Source organism: Trichoplax adhaerens, genomic scaffold (assembly GCF_000150275.1).
Source record: "Trichoplax adhaerens TRIADscaffold_24 genomic scaffold, whole genome shotgun sequence".
Taxonomy (NCBI): Eukaryota; Metazoa; Placozoa; class Uniplacotomia; order Trichoplacea; family Trichoplacidae; genus Trichoplax; species Trichoplax adhaerens.
Genome location: NW_002060965.1, coordinates 376,286 through 397,581, shown reverse-complemented (window position 1 = coordinate 397,581; position 21,296 = coordinate 376,286). Strand labels below are relative to the sequence as shown.

Here is a 21,296-nt window from a genome sequence, read left to right as displayed (position 1 = left end):
TAGGATCTCCCAAAGTGCGTCAGCTATAGTACATTATTTTCAATTATAGTATTGATTTGCTTGATCGGCTATTGCTACTGTAGATTAAGCATCGAAATCATAAAGTAATTCTCACTGCTAGTTTGAATATTAATTAAAGGGGATTAGTTAAGAATTCGAGAGGGATAAAGAAATAAAAAAGCATTAGGTGTAATAGAAATTTGAAAGCGGAGACATTTATCTATGTTTAAGTTACAACGATATTTTTAAATAAAATTTCAATGTTAGACTCCTTACTACAATCGATATGTGAAATTTGAAATATTGCCGATGAAAGCATTGTCATTGAACTGTAAGCAATTGCGCCTTTCATAGTAACATATCTTACAGTAAATTTTAATGGTGTTAATTAATTTGTAGCATTTAAGAAAATTGGCTTAACGCATCGCGAATATGTCTACAGTGCGATATTTTTCAGCAGTATTTTGGATTGATTATGATTAATATGCAATGGCATACGCAATGCTGTAGAACCAACAAGAAATTAGAGTTAGCAAGCGACTCTAATTTGTTATAGGATTTACAGTATTGCGCAAATCACTACCTGGCTGCTAAGATGGCTTTTCTACAGGGCAGATTAGTAGATCTTGGCCTGTTCTGTTACGTCTAGCAAGCGAAAGTGCATTATTACAGTCATAAAGGGCACCAAATCGATTACATTCAAATCGTCTTGACGATGCTGTATTGTCAATATTAATTTGTCATCGGATGGTTGATAGTTTCGACTACTGTAGTTTAATTACGGACGATAATTTAACGTTCAAAATTTATATTCAGCATCGTCCTGTTTACATAGTATTATAATAATGAACAATTCATGATAGGGTCAGGCACATTTCTCTACCTTGACATGGCTGATAAATTGCATTTTTGGAGTTTAGGAAAGAAGAGTATGCATGCAAATTGTAACTGAATGGAAATTATCTGCCTTTTACGGGTAGTTTCTTTTTATTATGACTTATAGATAATGATTTAAGCTTGATTAAATGAATGTGCTTTTAATGGTGAAATATCTTTCTCTACCTTGATATGGCTGATAGATTGCATTTTTAGAGCTTAGGAAAGAGAAGTATGCAGCATGCAAATTGTAACTGAACGGAAATTATCAGCTTTTTACGGGTATTTTCTCTTCATTATGACTTATAGATAATGATTTTGGCTTGATTGAATAAATGTGCTTTTAATGGTAAAATATCTTATTTTGCATATCCATCTTAATCTCCATCGCTGAAGCAGAATCTGTTACATTGAACTTGTATCCAATCTTTATTAAAGTTATACATGTCCCGGAGAAATAACATTACTAAATAGCGTATACGAATATCAAAAACGCTCATTATGGGTCGACTAATAAGTGTATCGAGAAATTCAGCTTGGATGCACTTGTTTGATTTTCGATAACTCTCCATCTGATATCAATGAGCTACCGCTCTACAGTAAAATGATGACCGTAATTATGAAATCATATTGGATCGCTGGTGGATTCTTTTGACTGCTATATATGGGTTTGATTAATTTTATTTGGATGACACTTGAGACAGCAAAGTTACTATTTAAAACCAATTTGATTTTGATAAGCTAGATTTAGATGTATACACTTACTGATGGTAACATATACGTTTTATGTTGCGTGTACATATCTACGTCTAAAAAGGTAGGGAAAATATAGAAATGGTAAGGCTACAAAAGTTCACAACTTATCTACTTTACAATCAGAATAAAAAGGGTACTTGCACAATTTAAAATTCAATAGAAAGGTAACTTATTCCTTAGCCTAAGATAAGCAATTTATAGATACCAGCTCGTATAATTGCATGGTAATTGGATTAAAAATTGCAATGTCTAAAAGGTATGGTAACAGGGTCAAGATTGCGGTCATTTAATAACGAATTAATACTTAATCTAGAAAGATAATTTTAATTAATGCTAATCATCTAGTTAAGGGCATAGAAGAAAATACAATCTTAACTTTACGTATCGTGTTATAATGATAGTTTTAAGAGTTTGTCGGCAGCTTCACCCAGATCGCTTTCACGTAGAGCCTTCTCTAGCTTGGATTTAGTAAAGGAAGATCCATGTTTCCTTTGGTAATCATAAAGCATTGCAGCACATTGCTCATTAGAGTCGTTTTGAGTGTCGACTTTGAATCTCTTGATATCATTCTGGCTATAATCTAATTCCAAAGCAAGTTTTGGCCAGTCTACACCGATGTCTCTATATATCTTTTTTATGTAAGGCTTAGCGGCTATAATTTGAGAAAGATATGATTAACATGACGAGATCAGAAAGCAATCAGGCCAGTAATACAAGCCCACATGCATGCAAAGTAATTTGTTACTGAAATAATTGATTTACAAATATAAATTTGTTCTAAATATTTTCCATCTACTTTTACTAGTTTTATGAATGGATAAAGCAGATAGCAAGGGTCTTGTAGAAATACTTGAGGTTTCCTATGTCAATCGAATTATATCTTTACACAGTTAGCTATAGTTCGATGATGTCTATTTTAGTATCGTCATGCATGCAATTAATTGGTATGGACAAGACATTTATAGGATGAATTTGGGCTACAGTCGGCACTATCAAGGGCTTACAATCCCGTTAAATGAGAATTTTTACAAAAATTGCCATTGAGTAGTGATTGTTATATCATTTCGTATCAGTTATGTGTATAGCATGAAGACAGATTGCCTGAATGCTCTTTATGGCTTAACCATGCCAAGAAGAGATCATGGCAGACATACTGTGTACTTTTAATTTAGGCAGAGGATAGAGTCGATATTGTATAAAGTAATGAGCAAAGCTTCATCAGCAAATGATGAGATTAAAGCACGTAGAGAATGGTTGTTAGACTTGATCGTCCTGAGCTAGAGTGGATATCACTTCGACGTGTTCTATTATTTTCACGGAATTAAGAGAGAACAGTATAAGCAGCAAGCTAAAGACATTTTTCTATCCAATTTTTTGAAAGAATACGCGTAGCTATGAAACTGTCTAGTTGAACTTTTCTGGTACAACATGGAGGTGTACAAGTTGATTCTTAAACTGTGTCATCTGAGCAAAGTCAATATTACTTGTTCATTACGTTGTAATTTAGTTTCCTATCTAGGAGTAATAACATCGCCGATAGCTTCTACTACACGGTTACTCTTTATTACGAAACATGTGGAAAGATTACAGTAGAAAGCAAATGATCAACAACGCTTTGTAAAAGCGCGCTAGAGTCAATATTGCATTACTTGCTGACTACGTCGTAATTTAGTTTCCTATCTAAGGGTAATAGTATCGCGGATAGCTTCTGCTACACGGTTACTCTTCATTACGAAACATGTAGAAAGACTACAGTAGAAAGCAAATGATCAATAACACTGTCTAAAAGCAATGTCTGGATATGATTTACTGCGGATATTGTTTCTAGATAGCTTTAAGAAGGAAGAATTTGGAGTTGATGTTGATCGTTGAATTGTATTCATTTTGCTATGCAGGAAGTGAGGGCGATTTTCTTGGCTAGGAAATGATAATTTTATTTGAGTAAGGTTTTTACTTTCTAATCACGGACTATTGGTAGAGATCAAACTCATGGTATCATCGCAGTAACATGACAAGATGATGGTCATACAACTCTTGAATTTGTCTGCAACTTTGCTGGATTGACTACCTTGCTCAATTTTCTATCCAGTAGTTGTAGATTGATGAGTCGCTATTTCTAGATCAATTACGTAAGTATATAAACGATGGCGACTTTGCAGTTATAGTAACACTTTGAAAATAATACTGATGTGTTTTCTACCCATAGGACAGTAAGGATGATGATGAAACTTGCTATCGTTGGATTTGATAAGCCTATGTAGTTTGTATTTGAATGGAGAGGTGTTTAATATTATAAACTATGACGATTTTGCCGTTATAGTAACACTTTGAAGATAGTACTGATGTGTTTTCTACCTATAGGACAGTAGGAATGATGATGAAACTTGCTATCGTTGGATTTGATAAGCCTATGTAGTTTGTATTTGAATAGAGAGGTGTTCAATATTGTGTTAGATGATTGTGTCAATACGAGGTGTTGGATATGTAGAGCAGTTACATTCTTTCCACTAATGACTAACATTATTCAAGAATCCAGTATGATGATGATGTCATGTACCCTTAACACTGTATCCGTGTGGAAAGATCAACAAAATGGCGTTGGGAAAAATAGAGAAAGGTCTTTGACTGACAATGAGGAAATACAACGAAAGGGCTAAACTCCAGTCAGCCATGGTGAATGGATGACACATTCTATTCTAGCTTATATAAGCGGTTATCATGTCAACAATTTCATTTATTATTGAACGTAGTCAAGTGGTGCAGGTGAAGAAATTACAAGAAATTTGGACTTACGTTCGTCAAGATCAACAGCGGGTTGCCTATTGGAGTTTTCGTATGTAATGTGGTTAAGATCTGTGCCAGGCCTGGCAAGTTTTGCTTTTTCATCTTGGATTTTTCGCAATAGATCTGCCCCTTGTTGTGATTGAACACTTCTTACGTTGCTGTAGAGTTTACAAAATAACACGAAGGTGCCTGAAGGTTTTTTGCGCAATTTATCGAGTAAGGATTTATTTCGCTTGATTGGATGGCTGATGGTGTCCAATTCCGCGCTCTCGTAATCATCGATAATTTTATTGGCTTTAATTTCACCAATAAGGGAATCATAAGGTAAATCTTTACTTATATTAACGTAATTGGAGGTTAAGACGCTTTCTTCAGCTTCGGATAACATCTTGATTAGCTGATCGGTAGATATTAGCAATTCGACAAGATGGCGGAGCTGCAGTCGGCTACTGCTGTACAGTGTACAGTATGGTAGCCTACAGCGCATACTCTGCCTTTTACTACTTCCGTATTCTACACAGTGTGCCCATACACAAGCTCGATAGCGATGCAAGAAATGCTTAAACTAGACCATCTAATCCATATTCTAGACAGTGGTATACATTCTGGAGCTCCATGGCTATAGAAGAAATGCTAGAACTAGACCAACTCGTCCATATTCTAGACAGTAGAGGCCATGCAGAAGCTCGATTGCTACGCAAGAAATGCCAAAACTAGACCAACTCGTCCATACTCTAGACAGTAGTGGCCATGCAGAAGCTCCATAGCTATGGAAGAAATGCTAAAACTAGATCATCTCGTCCTATACTAGACAATGGTATACATCCAGTAGCTCCATGGCCATAAAGAAACGCTAAAACTGGACCATCTCGTCCATATTCTAGACAGTAGAGGCCATGTAGAAGCTCGATTGCTACGCAAGAAATGCCAAAACTAGACCAACTCGTCCATATTCTAGACAATAGAGGCCATGCAGAAGCTCGATTGCTACGCAAGAAATGCCAAAACTAGACCAACTCGTCCATACTCTAGACAGTAGTGGCCATGCAGAAGCTCCATAGCTATGGAAGAAATGCTAAAACTAGATCATCTCGTCCTATTCTAGACAATGGTATACATCCAGTAGCTCCATGGCCATAAAGAAACGCTAAAACTGGACCATCACGTCCATATTCTAGACAGTAGAGGCCATGCAGAAGCTCGATTGCTACGCAAGAAATGCCAAAACTAGACCAACTCGTCCATATTCTAGACAATAGAGGCCATGCAGAAGCTCGATAGTTATGAAAGAAATGCTAAAACTAGACCATCTCGTCCTATACTAGACAGTGGTATACATTCTGGAGCTCCATGGTTATAGAAGAAATGCTATAACTAGACCATCTCGTCCATATTCTAGACAGTAGTGGCTATGCAGAAGCTCGATAGTTATGGAAGAAATGCTAAAACTAGACCAACTCGTCCATATTCTAGACAGGGTCTAGAATATGGCTAGACAGTAGTGGCCATACAGTCTATTCTAGTCTATTCTAGACAGTAGTGGCCATACAGAAGCTCGATAGCTGTGGAAGAAACGCTTAAACTAGACCATCTCGTCTATATTCTAGACAGTAGTAAACCTTCAGTAGCTCGATAGCTATGGAAGAAATGCTTAAACCATCTCGTCCATGTACACTGTAAAATGGACAGTAGCGCAAATGCAGTAGCTCCATAGCTACGCAGGAAATGCTTCCTTTAAACCATCTCGTCCGTACGGGACTTGAGCAACAACAGTTGAATCTTCTACAAGGGAACTGTTGTGATACTGAAAGTAAACAGTCTCGTCCATAGTGTTTGATCGCTGTAGAGAAATCTCGAGGGAGAAAGGATAGACTCTCCTAACTTGAACTTGAGGTTCATTTTAGCAACAGCAGTTGCAGAGTGTCCAAGCGAGTTGTTATCATACTTGCATGAACAATCTTCATATTACACGATTGGATTGCAAGAGGAGAAAGCTTGAGCTGAAAGTCCTCGACTTTACATTGTCATGAACGCTAAGAAATAAAACAACAGCATCGGATTACGAGTATATACGATATCATAAAAAGAGAACAACTAAGAAACTATGGAGAAGGAAATGGATTACTTGACGTACTACGACTATGATTGCCTTGAGTTTGAGACTTCAGCAACAGCAATCGGATGTTATGCAAGAGAACTGTTGAGATGCTAGGAGTAGACAATCTCGTCCATAGTATTTGGCTGCATCAGGGAAATTTTGAGGGAGAACGGGTGAATTCTGACTCTCCTACTATGAATTTGAGGTCTATTTCAGCAACAGTAGTTGAATATTGTCCAAGTGAGCGGTTGTCATGTTGAGATTTGACAATCCTCCACAATACACGTCTACTGTACTGTTAGCTTGCATGAAGAGAAACCTTGAGCAGAAAATCGTACACTCTGCATTGCCATGACTCCCCCCCCCCCCCCCCCCCCCCAAAAAAACAACAGTATCGGTTTACCAGCATAGATGATATCATAAAGTGAGAAAAACGATGTTGTAGATATTGCATTTCGCAAAAATTGTCCAGGTCGAGCTGGATTGAATGATCTGATTCGACAAGTTGGACAAGACGAAGACGATAGTCATGGACGCCATGTATGAAATAGGGATTATCTGACTGCAGTAAATTTGCATGAAATTTTAGTCATCAGTAGCTGAATCGATGCACTCGGAGCCAGCATTCATGGCGACTAAATCTTGGCTAACATTAAGTAGTGATGATTCTACAACGACATTAGCAAGGACCGGTGAGAAAGAGAGAGAGGAAAAAATAAATCCAAAATAAATTCTCTTCCTAAATGCCCTACTTTAAGAAGTACTTCTCAAAACAGACTGTAGATGCCAGTCAAATCAATAGTTTCCAAGTTGGGATTCTTGTTAGTGACATTAGTTGTACTCGGCTAATAGACTGCAAACCAACTACTGTGGATTACTGATGACATTAGAACGGCATCGATGTTAATATAAGAGCCAGCAATCAATGCACTCGGTCGCCATATCTACTCGCGCTTTCTATCAACATTTTGATCTTCAATGAGATCCAGCTAAGTTAGTTTATTCTACGACTCTCTAAGCCTCACTATGTTAACCCAAGCTGAAGAATTTGTCTTATCAAACAATTGGACTGTATTGGAGACAGATTTCCCCTATGATAAACTCTTTCCATTGCTTGTTTCTAATCATATTCTTGATGTCTATGATCAGTCAAAGTTGCAATCGCTGCAGGATCATATTATTAGAAATAGAACTTTACTTCAATTATTGCAGGAGAAACCTGTAGGTACATTTCAAAAAATTTGCCACCTTTATAGCCAACTCAGTTCTGTTCAAGCAGAAATAGGTTATCAATTACTCCAAGCTATACAGGACTATTCGAAAGATGAAGTCGATGGAAAGTGTCCCATTCTTGATCCAGAGCAAAGTAGGTCATGACCGAATTGGTGGTAATGATTTTACATTCATATTATCCCATTTGTAACCTAACTTGGTGACCATTGCCCCTCAGTTACTTCGTCATAGCCAGTAGTTTCTATCCTACGAGTAATGCTTGAGGCGGTATCCGTTTTCATCGACAGCTATTACTAGTCGAAATTGGACCAACAACAGTACTTATTTTATCTCAGGGAGAGAAGATGTCTTGTCCAAGTGTAAATGGTCTACAAGAATATTCAACAATCCTGCTGGTATCACACTTGGGTAGCTAGCCATTGCTCATCAGTGAATTAACCATGACAAAAAGTTGACTTTCTACTAGCAATAGTTTAAGCAGTATCGGTTTTCATCGACAGTTACATCTAGGCAAAATAGAAACATTGACAGAACTTATACTGAGGAAGGCATATTCTACTCAAGTGTACATTGGTTAAACTGTTATAACATCCCATCATTATCGTCGACGCACTATCACACCTTTCTAGCCATTGCTCATGAGTAATCCGTCATGATGACATGCTATTCCTTCGTTTTATTAGTTTCACTTGTTAGGATAGTATAAATGCCATCGATCCACATCCATACACGCCAAAATTGCATCACTGACAGTACTTTATTCCTGGGTGTTGGTTTCACTTTAGACAGTATCAAATTCATCGACATAGAAATACAGGCCAAGAATGCATCATACAGTAGATGATGCTTTATTTCTAGGTGTTAGTTCTACTTCACTTTAGGCAGCATCAATTTCATCGATATACGAGTGTACTGTACATACAAGCCATCAATGCATCATCAACAGTACTTTATTCCTAGGAAAGGATGTCTTATCGAAGTGCAAATAGGCGTCCATTTTTTTCTTTACTACAATCCCAATATCGTCATCACGGTTGCATCACATTATTTGCGGACATTGCTTAGCATTGATTAAACATCTTGGCCAGCAGCTTTCATTCTACTAGTTATGTTATAGGAGTTACAAATCTTCATCAACCCGTATTTGAGGGTAAAATTAGATTATTTACAAACCACTTACAGAATTGTACCCTCCGGAAAGAAGAGTGTCCAAATGCAAACTAGCTTAGTTGTTTAAAATAAAACCATCATCGTATTTGCATCTTACCCTTTACACGCATTGATCATACTCGTAAGTAGTTATTTACGATGACGTAGCCATGTTTTCATCCTGCTACTAATGTTTCAAGATTCGCAGCAACGGCATAACAAATAGTAAACAGATATCTTCTGTTCATGTACCTCCAACTTAGAAGATCATACCTCCTGATCCGCCATAGATAACTTTCTTGCTTTGTTCGTCAACCATAAAAAGTTTGCTGACAAGACTGTCTCTAAATCATAGCAATTGAAAACCTCTTTTACTTTTCTGGATTTCGATTACACTCTAGCTATCATTTCTACCACAAGACACCAAATTGGGTGGTAGCAAGTTTAGATTAGCCTTGTTATAATACTAAGCAATAATTTAGAATTAGTCCGGTTCTTTATTGTGGCGCCTGGTTAATTATATAATATGTTATATACATTCCATACATGCAGTACATAGTTTCTCTATGGAATCGAACGGTTTACACCACTTTTTGAATATAACGCCCTTCTATCGTTGCTATTCTATTTCATTACTAAATTTATTCTAAATTTGCCCTTACATTATGTAAAGGCTGACTATTACTGAAGCTTAAATACTATTTGACTTTTTCCTCTTGCAACTGATTGTCTTTCTTTTTTGTCCAAGGCGCCAAACCTTACTTGGATTTAATCTTTCAAACTAACATCCCGAATGACGTCAAAGTAGTCAATTTAAAAAAGTTTTACGAAGGCCTCCATCTGAAGCAGTTTAAGGTCAAAACAATCGTGTCCAAGAGTGATCTAACGATAGAAGGTAAACTAAAAGAGTTATTCAAAATTTGGTGCAACGAAAAACAAACTGAAGCAACCAAAGGAGTTTTTGTTCAGGCTTTGTACGATGCTGGATTAGATGAAGCAGCTAAATTGGTATCCATATCCAAGAGGTAGATATCATTGCAATACATGCCTGCAGCTACAACTAATCTGGATATCATTTGAATATCATCTCTGTAAAAAAAGTAGACGCAGATCTTGGTTGAATACCGTTATAAATGGTTGAAATACTACTGTATACGAATTGCCTGTAGGTACTGAATTCCTGGCAAGATAATTGCATTTGGAACGTCTTGTAAAATTTACTAATGAGTGATTTTATCTTAATGTCAACGGTGCATACTACGCGGGTTATAGAAATATACATGTGCTTATTGTATGATACATACTCCAATTAGGAAATAGAAACAGTATTTGTCTTATTACTTTATGGAAGAACAATGTTTCACAATCAAAGATACTGATGGTGCAAGTCGAAAGTGCTTTAAGTTCGCCAACTACTTGTATGAGTCAGGATTCTACTTGAATATCCAACAAGCTCTGATGCACTATGATCTGTGTGATTTGATATCATTAATTAGTGGCTTCATTTTTCTACTTTTTACCTTGTTATTGATACATACAATACTGCATTTTGGAGCAAATTTTAGGTATTTCGTCTAGACTTTGAGATATTATAGTAGCAATCAACTATGGTATGTGGTTTACAGACCATCAGTAATCTTATGTAGACTATGGCTACAACAAGGGCCATTCATAATGAAGGTAGTTAGTTATCTTTCGCAATTCCTACAATTTAATCTTTGCCTAGCCTGCTTATAATGGCGGTACTACTGTATAAGACTGTATAATTCATTTTATGATTTCCATTACAAAGATTATCAACTACCTTTAGGGTGCAGAAAATAAACTTTATATGTATGATTGATTTGATAACATCTATGATGATCAATACTATTCTAACCATGTTATGTTGCCGCTGTAGCTCGCATAGCAACCAGGCGACCAATTAATTATAATTATATTTGTAAAATACAAGATAAAAATATATTTTATGTGTGTTCGTACATGCAACGGCATTATTAATGCGCCAGATCAAAATAATTGATATAATTACTGCACTGTTCGCTTATAGCAGCTAAAAGTAGAATGCAATACAGTCCGTACAAATCAGATTGTCTCATGTGCGTCATGTTCAGTTAATTTATTTAATAAACTATTGTCACATAATTCTATTCTTAAAAATACTCTATGATTGTTTTCATAGTAGGTATTGCAGGTATTGGGCAGTTCTTCTTCAGCCGCTAACAAATGATATTCCAAGATGGTTTTTACATGGCGCTATTTAATTCATTGCAAGCACTAAAAGTCTATATTAACAGACAGGGTCAATTTTATAACCATAATCAGATTTTTTTGTTGGAAATGCATTATTGAAAGAATTGCAGGCTAGCTATTGAATAATTTTATTTTAAAATTTTTTTGTTGCGTACAATTCGAGTAGAAGCTTCCATAAAAATTGGGTAATTTTAATTGATGTGTTAAGTTTAGTCGAGTAATCAGTTTCTTCATTCATAAATATCCATCTATCAATGCACGAATTAAGACTTTATCCACGTGCTTAATTTATGATCCTTACTATTCAGTAAGAAAGGGAATCTCCATCCATTGTCAAATATAATTAAACAATGCTCACTGATGTGTTCATTGGCAAATGATGGAAATATTCAAGGTTTGAGTAGGCCAATGCCTTAATCGATAAATAATCTATAAACGCAACAATTCAATAAAACTATGATTCGTCGTAAAGTTCAATTCTCATCAATACTCGACAAGATTACGACATTATCATCAATGTATTAAAATACAATTTTACTTAAATTAAAAAATGTAATTAAATTTTCACTTGAAAAGTGGCTATAGAGCAAGAAGGGTTGATAATTTATTTGTGCATCTATCTTCACAGTAAAACTGATACATTAAACAGATAGGTTTGTCTTTGCAAACAGCAACGACTTCTTGGGAGATTTAGCCTTGGTACTATTAGCCACCTTGCGATTTCGATTTTTCTTTTTCTTATTTTGACACCATGGTGTGACTGCTAAATTGCATTCCAGTTGTACATTATAAACTCTACACTTAGCGCTGTCAACTGTTAATTGGTGCTGTGATACTAACCGATATCGAAGTGTACTTAAACCGGTAACACGATCGCGTTGATATTTGGCCTATTTAGGAGATACGAAATAGAGTCAGTTTAAGAGAGGGGATCATCATTAACATCGGAAATAGACTGCATCATAGAATATTTAGTACTTGTCGTTGATTGTAAAATTCTTTCATATCGCGAGGCCGCCTGTTATTGTCATGGATATGGCGAAATGCGCTATTTTTATTCTTGATATTATACGCTCTGTGGATCTATATGATAAGTGTTAAGAAGAGTTTGTTAATAGTAAGTTAAAGGCTGTTTCAATAAGGTACGAATGACAAGCTTGAAGGCCTTTCCCAACGTGGTAAAGAGTCGATTAATGGTAGTGAAATCTTGTTGTACTTTGTAATAACTTACATGAGCTGTATAAAATTGTGGGATATTATTGTTAAAGTACAGTAAGTGACTATCAAAGATTGAGCAATCTATTCCAGGTAAATTTAATTCTGCAGGATGGATAAGATTAGAATATAGCCAAAGGCCTATTCTTATGTAATAGCGAATGTTACAAGCACTCGGGTACTAATAAAACGTAAGATCTATCTTTATATGTCATGCTTGACTCGATGTTTATAGAATCTGATTGAAGAATATGACATTATCATTATTTTAATTGAGACAATTCGCAGTGTCATCATGATTAAACAAGCAATTTAAACATGGCAAGATTGACTATTTTATTCACCAAGATTTGCTTTGGCAATTGCAAAAATATGATCGGAAGGTAATGACTGGACAAGAACTATTGTAGAAACACGAATAATTAATACGCGTATTGGTCCAACTATTAACGTTAAAAGTCTATTACGCTGTCTGATTCTGCGAGTCGTTGTATGCCAATACGTTGCAGTTAGCGACATTAACAAGGTACGTTTACCATAGCAAAAGAAATGTGGAACAACTAGTTTAGTGTGTATTCATAACATCAGAATGAAAGGTAGATTACTCTTTACAGTACCGTTAATCCTGCTTCAATCAGTCGTAATCGAAATTCATCGTCTTCTCTACCCCATCCCCAAAAGTTATTCGACATACCATTGACCTAAGCGGTTAAAATGAAAAGCAAAGGATCCATATCAATACAGTGTACAGAGTGATTAGTGCAAGGGATTCAATCATTAGGGTAATGTTGATATAAAAACATGAAAATGAATGAGAAATGAGTCGAATTTCAAATTGAACTCGCCTGTAGATAATGCTCTTTAGTTAATGCAAGTATACCTCCAAGGTAAGACGAAAATTTATATATGGGATGCAAATCAGGTGACGAGATATGATATGGGCCATCTTCAGGATAGGCATAATTTAACTGGTAGGACATAGGTAATAAATCGACATCATGAAGGATAATATAATCAAAGTCGGATTTGATGTTGGTCAAATGGAAGCCCACATTGAGTAGTGCAGCACGATTGAATCTGTGAGAAAAAAACAGCAGCAGTGAATGGCCGTTGAAAACAGCGATGGTTGTCAATCCAGCTAGTACTGAACAAACTAGGTATGCTATGATGATAAAAGGATACATTGGTACTGTATAAAGAATGGGCATTGATTTAAATGAATGACTAGTGCGGTCGGACCATTTCCTTCCATCCTACATTTCTTACCTCCATTGGTCCACTTGGTTGACAACAATAATTTCAAAATTAATACGACTTGACTGCAAATAACGAGATAAATGAGGCACCATGACCATTAATTCATCGAAACGATCACGAAATGGAATGACTACAGCCAATTTATGCTTTGTTTTGGTACTATTGAAATGATGATAAATGGCTAAAGCAACGATGATATTGAAAGCAATCAAGGCAAGGATCAATTTGCTCTTCTTTCTCATACGAATCCGTTGTTTTCTTCCAATCAAGCAGTCGATGACGGCTATACCAATGCACATCTTGAGCGGTATAAAGTTAAGGTAGTAAAAAATCAAATACGATCAGTATAATGCTCGTCATAATCTACATTTTCATTTGTTAGCCAGAGTCCATTGGACAGGATACATCTGGGTTTGCCAAAACTGAAAATTGGCCTCTGTGCAAGTCTTCGTCACCATGGTTGCTAGCAGGTGAATGAATGGCTGGTCCCACGTCGAACTCAACTGGTACTCAGAAGTACAGGACTGGACCATTGTTGCAGGTTATGTTAATACGTACAGTATGGGTGCTGCATGACTGTATTGTACAGTAGTGTCTTATACGATTGGCTTTAGCATGCTTGGCTTCATGGACGACCAGCCTCCCTCGAATCGGCTGGATGCATTCAAAGATGGACCAATATCATGTCATGGCCTACTCGATATAGTATGCTTATGTTGCATACAAAGTAGTCAGGGATTTGGAACAGTCTCTAGTACTGCCACTGCATGTATCGGGCAATCCATGCTTTGATGAATGGTAATCCTACTGGGATATTGATATTTCAGCAGCTGATATTGTGCTAGACTGCTCTTATATATTGCTGGGATATTGATATTTCAGCAGTTGATATTGTGCTAGACTGCTCTTATATATTGCATACGAGTAGTCAGGGATTTGGAACAGTCTCTAGTACTGCCACTGCATGTATCGGACTATCCATGCTGTGATGAATGGTAATCCTACTGGGATATTGATATTTCAGCTGTTGATATTGTGCTAGACTGCTCTTATATATTGCATACGAGTAGTCAAGGATTTGGAACAGTCTCTAGTACTGTCACTGCATGTATCAGACAATCCATGCTTTGATAGATAGTAATCCTACTGGGATATTGATATTTCAGCTGTTGATATTATGCTAGACTGCTGTTACATATTGCATACGAGTAGTCAGGGATTTGGAACAGTCTCTAGTACTGCCACTGCATGTATCGGACAATCCATGCTTTGATGAATGGTAATCCTACTGGGATATTAATATTTCAGCTGTTGATATTGTGCTAGACTGCTGTTATATATTGCATACGAGTAGTCAGGGATTTGGAACAGTCTCTAGTACTGTCACTGCATGTATCAGACAATCCATGCTTTGATGAATGGTAATCCTACTGGGATATTGAAATTTCAGCTGTTGATATTATGCTAGACTGCTCGTAGTATACTTATGTATTGCATACGAGTAGTCAAGGATTTGGAACAGTCTCTAGTACTGCCACTGCATGTATCAGACAATCCATGCTTTGATAGATAGTAATCCTACTAGGATATTGATATTTCAGGTGTTAATATTGTGCTAGACTGTTCGTAGGGATACACATAGTACCCCTGTTGATGGTTCACTTCGAGACCAGTAACCTAGTATTGACTGAAGGCATGCATAAAAGTAGGTTACGATATTTGCTTTGCAAGTAAATAGCACTAGGATTGTAGTTCTACTAAGCTATTTGTCATATTGATACTCTATTAGGCTGTTAGAATGATTGGCAGTATGGAATGAGAGCAGAAATAACACGCTTTGCAGACCCCTGAATCCAATTTTTGGGGACTTCTGGACGATAGGCATCTTGTTATGATACTAATGTAACTGTCCGAGTTAGTAATCACTGTAAATGTGCATAATATACTATCCACTAATTCTGATATTTTGAGTGCTGAGATATTATTTCTTACGAATCTGCTGATAGCAATATACTGTAGTAATAGTACGGTACACTTATCAAGTTATTCATGACTATTGCGTTGCAGGAACTCGAGAATCTGACAGTAAGTTTTAGCTAATCTTTTCTAAATTTTGTGTAGAAAGATTGCAAAAACTTTCCAATTTTGTATCAACTTTGCAAACTGGCGATTGCTTTCATCTTAGTTTGAGTTATGGAAAGTTCCAGATTCCAGGTTGGAGCTGCTAATGTCGTCCTAGCGTGGCACTCCAGCAATACAGAACAGTTGACGCGTAGACTGCTTACAATCGTACTCGTCCATTTCCAGTTCAAATAAACAGGCACATATTCTACGCATAGTAATCCATTAAAAGAAAATTCACAGCTACATTACTTCTTACTGACTACTACCTATCAACCTTCCTAATCGAGTGTCTACTAAAATCAAGAAAGAGAGCAAAGTAGAACCTGTCGTGGTCCTTGTGCTAACAACAGACTGTCCGTCCAATGTCCGCTTCACAGTGTACAGTACGTACTGTGTACAATCTCACGACACAGTACTGTACTGTACACTGTACTGTGTTGTAGACTATAGACTGCGGTAAAGTGCACAGAAGTCCGACGGACAACCACGGTCGAGGTCATTTTGCAGATATCGTACGCAATCAGGACTGTTTTCCCCTACTGTAGCCTAGTCAAATTTGGAGAAAAGAGTGATGAAACAGCTAGCGGATTAGTCTTGCAGTATTGCGCAGAATCCATTGGCATCATCGTCTTCAGCTTATTGACGGTCAGTTGGATTGTTTGCCATCAAAGTTGGACTAGCTGGAGGTTGCTGTGCTTGTGAATGGCGAACCTCTATCGTCTTGGCATTTCCAGCATCATATCACCGATGATGAAGATTTAGATCCATTGTGCAAACTGATTGCCTGTAGTCGTTGTCTTGGTAAGTATTTGATACCATGCTAATGTAGGAATGACGGTAGTTTCAGCTGTTCCTTTACTGTACGTTAGCGAGCTCATCGGTAGTTGGCAAAATGTTCATCTGGTGTTATTGTTGTTGTTGTTGAACTTGTGTCCTCTTGGCTTGAGCAATGAGGTAGGGCTTTAGAGGGATGATAGTAGTAGTAAAGACGATGACTGGATGGATAAAATGATGCATCGATTTTATAGGACGATCATGCCATCGATGAGTAGTTTAGTCTATTTTAAGACAGTACATTCAACGTCGCTAGAAGGAATTGTTACAGGATAGTAGCATGTTTTTTTGCCACCATGTCTATATGGCTTACACAGTTCTACCTGACAATCGCAATCTTTCAAAGTGTCAATGGAGCAATAAATCATGCACGTTATACCATTCAATGGTAGTAGAGCCAATCAACTTGGATGCGAGTACTGTAGACGACAACATAGGGTTTGATGCAATCTCAGATAGTGGTAGAATTAAGGTCTTCATAACAGATTGAAAGACGCTACCTTGTTATTATATAGACTTACCATGGATGATTTAAGAAAAAAGATTCTTACGGATAAGGATAATACTAGTATTAATCCGAAATGCAAGTGAGATAATTCAAAAATACTTATTCATAAGATTGCTTGACGGCATGAACGTGATACAATGGTACGAGTATAGTAATAGCTTGCATCAACAAACGATAAACCTTACTTGTTGTCGCAGGTTATGTCATGCAATCCTTTTAACAGGTCGCTACTTCTATCTCGTTAAAATTTGTATACTCATCAAATTATGAACGTGATGAACTTTTGCAATTGCAACACGTATCAGTTACTTGCTCTGCTTTTGTTGACTGTAGTTCATTAACTACGCTTCCAAGTAGAATCAGACTACTCGTATAGATCTATTCTTGATTACCTTAATCGTTGAGTCATTGAATAGTACATCAAAATCATACATCTGATATCGTATTTGCAACTAGAAAATAGTACAATTGCTATTGGTTATCACGCATATAATAACACGAAGATTGCTTTGCAATTCCGTTAGAATAGCAAAAAGAAATCAATCAATAATGGATGGCCATCAATCGAATCAACAGCAACCACAAAAATTGCAATCGTCAACCGCCGCTGAATATGGTAATAACAATAAAAATATTGGTACTCCACCCGCTCTGATGGCGTTAGCGTCAACAGCGGATGCAACAAGAACAAGCAATTCAATGGCTTTACCACACGAATTGCCCAATGTTTATTCGACTTCGCATAATCGTGATGGTATCCCAACAGTTTATGGTTATCCACCAAGTAACATCAGTTCTTTAACCCCTCATTATGCGCCATTACAGGCTCAGCTATATGATCAGTACGGTGAATTAGCACTACATGCTATGCCTGTACTCCCTATTCATCATACGCAATTACAGCCAGCGTCAGCTGTTGGACAAACTCATCTTATTGCCAGTAATAACTTACATCAAAACGAAACAACAGCAACTGCTAGATCTACAAATGCCGGACAAATTGGAGTTCAGTTTGATGGCTCTAGCGGAGCATTTAAGCCTTTCACTACTACAAAAGATGCAACTACAAGCGATGATAGAAAAGCTAATACTGAAGAGAAGAACAAAACTGATGATCGCGTTAGTCAAGCCATACCATCTGGTAATGAATATCCTTTAATTTGATCAATAGTATATCGTCGTCATTCTGTAATAGTTTACTATCCCAATCAGGCTATATTAACAACTTTATCATTAGCCATGCTTTAGTTATTATTTCTTGATCATCACATGAAAGTACTTTTATTTATTTTCAATCGTTCAACGACAGTTTTGTTCGAATTGGATACCATGATTTTGATAGTGTTGTATTAGACGAGTACACTACTATTGTAGAAATTTCTCATATGTTGGTAATTAGTACTGACATATGTTACTTTACTATTAACACTTTTATGAATTTACTTTTACTAGAGGGTGATAAAAATAATAATAATGCCAAAAAGGAAGAAGATTTATCAGCAGAGACAAATGGTGTAGACAATGCCGGCACATCCAAGGATAGCTTGGAAGTGGAAAATAATCGTGATGGGAGATCTCGTCGTAAAAGGAAATCCACTTATGGTGGTAATTGTCCAATATGTGGTATGACTATAAGGACAAGTGATTTACAAAGCCATTTGGATATGGAGTTGAAGAAAATGACTGCCATGTTTTCTTCTCTGAGTAAAAGTAATTCGCGTAGGAATTTGCGTGAATCAAGCCATGGAAGAAAATCCACGCAACAGGTTTACTAATGGCTTTTCTGTATATAAATAAGTCCAACTTTGAATATTATACCATAATGTACATTTTAAACAGCTAGTCAGAAACAGCTTCGTATATTGGTGTTATCACTATGTTGATGCTACTGTACGAGTATTTGTACAGTACACTTCGTTGCATTGACGTAATTACGTTATAGTTGACACTTTGAAATTTCTATTTAATGTCTAATTAATCAAAATTATCAATGACGACTATACTGCATATCTTAATCGTACGCGTATATAGGCATCGAGCAAGAAGCAGAAAGAAAATACGGAAAGTTTGTCACCAAGCATTTCTCATGGATCGTTGTATGAAGTTTTTGAATCTGTACGAAATAACAGATTAATCAGGAGTAAGGGTGAAAGTTCATCGGATGGAACGTCTTTAACAAGCAATGCAATGAATAGAAGATTATTAAATCAAGGAAGATATAGTGGTAATACATATTTGACAGCCTCAAGCTCTACAACATCTACATCTACCTTGTGTCCAATTTGTAATCAATCAATTACTGGCAGTGATACGGAAATGAACGATCATGTAAATAATTGTTTAGGTAATAAGGGTATTAGCAACGAAGGAAGTAGTGGTCATCAAAGTGATAAATTTATTGAATACGATTGGTGTGGTAAGTATTTCAATTGTTTTTACCGCATAACATAGAATTTCTATCGCGAAGAGATGATGTTGTCAAATCATACAGAGATAGGTATAATAGCAAACCTGATTCGTATTCGGATCTTTACCCTAGGCGAATCAAGGGTACGAGCCACCGCGTTGGTTGAGGAAGACTTGACTGCATCTGGTTTTGAAAAAATTAAAAAAACTGATGAAGACGAAAATGTTGTTATTGATATTGATGTTAGCGAAGCTTTTGGTAAGTCGCAGTACACAGAAGCTGATTTAATACCATGTAGTGCTGATGAAGCTAAAGAAGAGCGATCTAGAAAGGCTTTGCGGCAAGCTATGCTAGGAATTGATAAATCATCCAAAGCTGTGGAAAGTAGTAAATGGACTAACTGTAAATCGAATGATAGTAAGTACTGTATGATATTGCTGAGTAATTAATTGTACAATATACCTTACTTTAAAAGTGAAAATGTACAAGATGAAATCACTGTAAATCAGATTCTTGACTAGTTAGGATACCAAAAATTTAGTATCTATTAAAAATGATTGCTAATGCTTAAACCTTGTACAAGTTAAATCAGTTGTTGCATACCGTAAAGCCATGAAGTTCTGCTTTTTGCGCGCTTTCACAGCTATACTGCATTAGCACCCCTAGTACCTTTTTCGCTTCTCACGATTGTAGTATTAATGCTTCTTGCTTGGCTAAATGCACTTCCTTTCTGCACCAACTGATGCCTGTTATGCTCTTCCATCTTTATTTCAAGTAATCGACAGTTTTTATAGTCGCTGCGATAGCGATATTATTTTCACCTAGAATAGAATAGCGTTAGTACACTGCTGTTTAATATTAGCACAAAATGTTATAAGCCCTATCGTGCGTATAAATCACATTTGAATTTAGAGAAATACGACGTAGTCAAGAAAGCTCATGGCAGAAGAGAAAGGAAAAGCACGCTCTAGTCGGATCTTCAGTACGTTTAAGCATGTTGACTTGAAAGAAAAAGGATAAATAAAGATTTCTTATCCAATTATTGTCTAAATTCCGCCATTATTGCTGTAATTATATTTGAATGATTGACCGTATGAGCAATTCTGGAGTTGATATACTCCTTCGTACGTTTGTGCTGTATCCCTTTTGCGATAATTGTGCATTTAAATATTCGGAACATAGTAAATTAATGGATCATTAACGTGAAATATAATCCTTTCATAGTAGATATTAAAAGTCAAGTGGTAGATGGTGTTGGAGGTGATACTGAAAAAGGAATCAAGGATCGTAATTCCGATAAGAGAACATCGGATAGTTCATCGTCGTTTAATCCGTCTTATAGATGCTTAATATGCATGGAGCCTTACTATATCCCATTAACTTCGATTAATTGTTGGCACGTTCATTGCGAAGAATGTTGGATGCGAACACTAGGTGCTAAAAAACTTTGTCCGCAGTGCAATGTAATAACTTCACCAGCCGATTTACGAAAAATTTATCTATAGCAGCGTAAAATATTTTCAATTTACCCATTTTTTAATATCTTACTATTATATGATTGACTTATTTGAGGCATTCAGTAAAATAGTTAGTAATTAAAGATATTTGTTAAATTCGAACATGAGATATATGCAACAGATTACAATTTTATCGTGCTGGGTGGTGAGCAGTCCTAATGGCTCTGTAGGCTACTACAATCATCTTGAGCTAAATACGATATATGATATTTAATAATGTTATTACCAATGATTGACTAACTGAAAGATTTTTATTCTCGAGCTAACCTACTTACGCGATGATGT

The 21,296-nt window shown here is 36.4% G+C and overlaps 4 protein-coding genes across 4 annotated transcripts; 2 read left to right on the top strand and 2 right to left on the bottom strand.

The window, feature by feature from the left end:
* Window positions 1-2,021: 2,021 nt before the first annotated feature.
* On the bottom strand, window positions 2,022-4,804 carry TRIADDRAFT_61459 (uncharacterized protein; the record flags this gene model as incomplete). Its single annotated transcript, XM_002117379.1, has 2 exons — window positions 2,022-2,284; window positions 4,426-4,804. The coding sequence occupies 2 exons, from the start codon at window positions 4,802-4,804 to the stop codon at window positions 2,022-2,024; spliced, it is 642 nt and encodes a 213-aa protein (XP_002117415.1).
* A 2,736-nt stretch (window positions 4,805-7,540) lies between these two features.
* On the top strand, window positions 7,541-9,925 carry TRIADDRAFT_61458 (uncharacterized protein; the record flags this gene model as incomplete). The annotated part of the gene is made up of 2 exons (XM_002117431.1): window positions 7,541-7,880; window positions 9,645-9,925. The coding sequence occupies 2 exons, from the start codon at window positions 7,541-7,543 to the stop codon at window positions 9,923-9,925; spliced, it is 621 nt and encodes a 206-aa protein (XP_002117467.1).
* Window positions 9,926-11,790: 1,865 nt separating this feature from the next.
* TRIADDRAFT_61457 (uncharacterized protein) lies at window positions 11,791-13,920 on the bottom strand (the record flags this gene model as incomplete). The annotated part of the gene is made up of 5 exons (XM_002117378.1): window positions 11,791-12,039; window positions 12,128-12,232; window positions 12,381-12,469; window positions 13,245-13,441; window positions 13,631-13,920. The coding sequence occupies 5 exons, from the start codon at window positions 13,918-13,920 to the stop codon at window positions 11,791-11,793; spliced, it is 930 nt and encodes a 309-aa protein (XP_002117414.1).
* A 3,716-nt stretch (window positions 13,921-17,636) lies between these two features.
* TRIADDRAFT_61456 (uncharacterized protein) lies at window positions 17,637-20,999 on the top strand (the record flags this gene model as incomplete). The annotated part of the gene is made up of 5 exons (XM_002117430.1): window positions 17,637-18,228; window positions 18,540-18,853; window positions 19,119-19,503; window positions 19,627-19,911; window positions 20,719-20,999. The coding sequence occupies 5 exons, from the start codon at window positions 17,637-17,639 to the stop codon at window positions 20,997-20,999; spliced, it is 1,857 nt and encodes a 618-aa protein (XP_002117466.1).
* Between the last annotated feature and the right edge of the window lie 297 nt (window positions 21,000-21,296).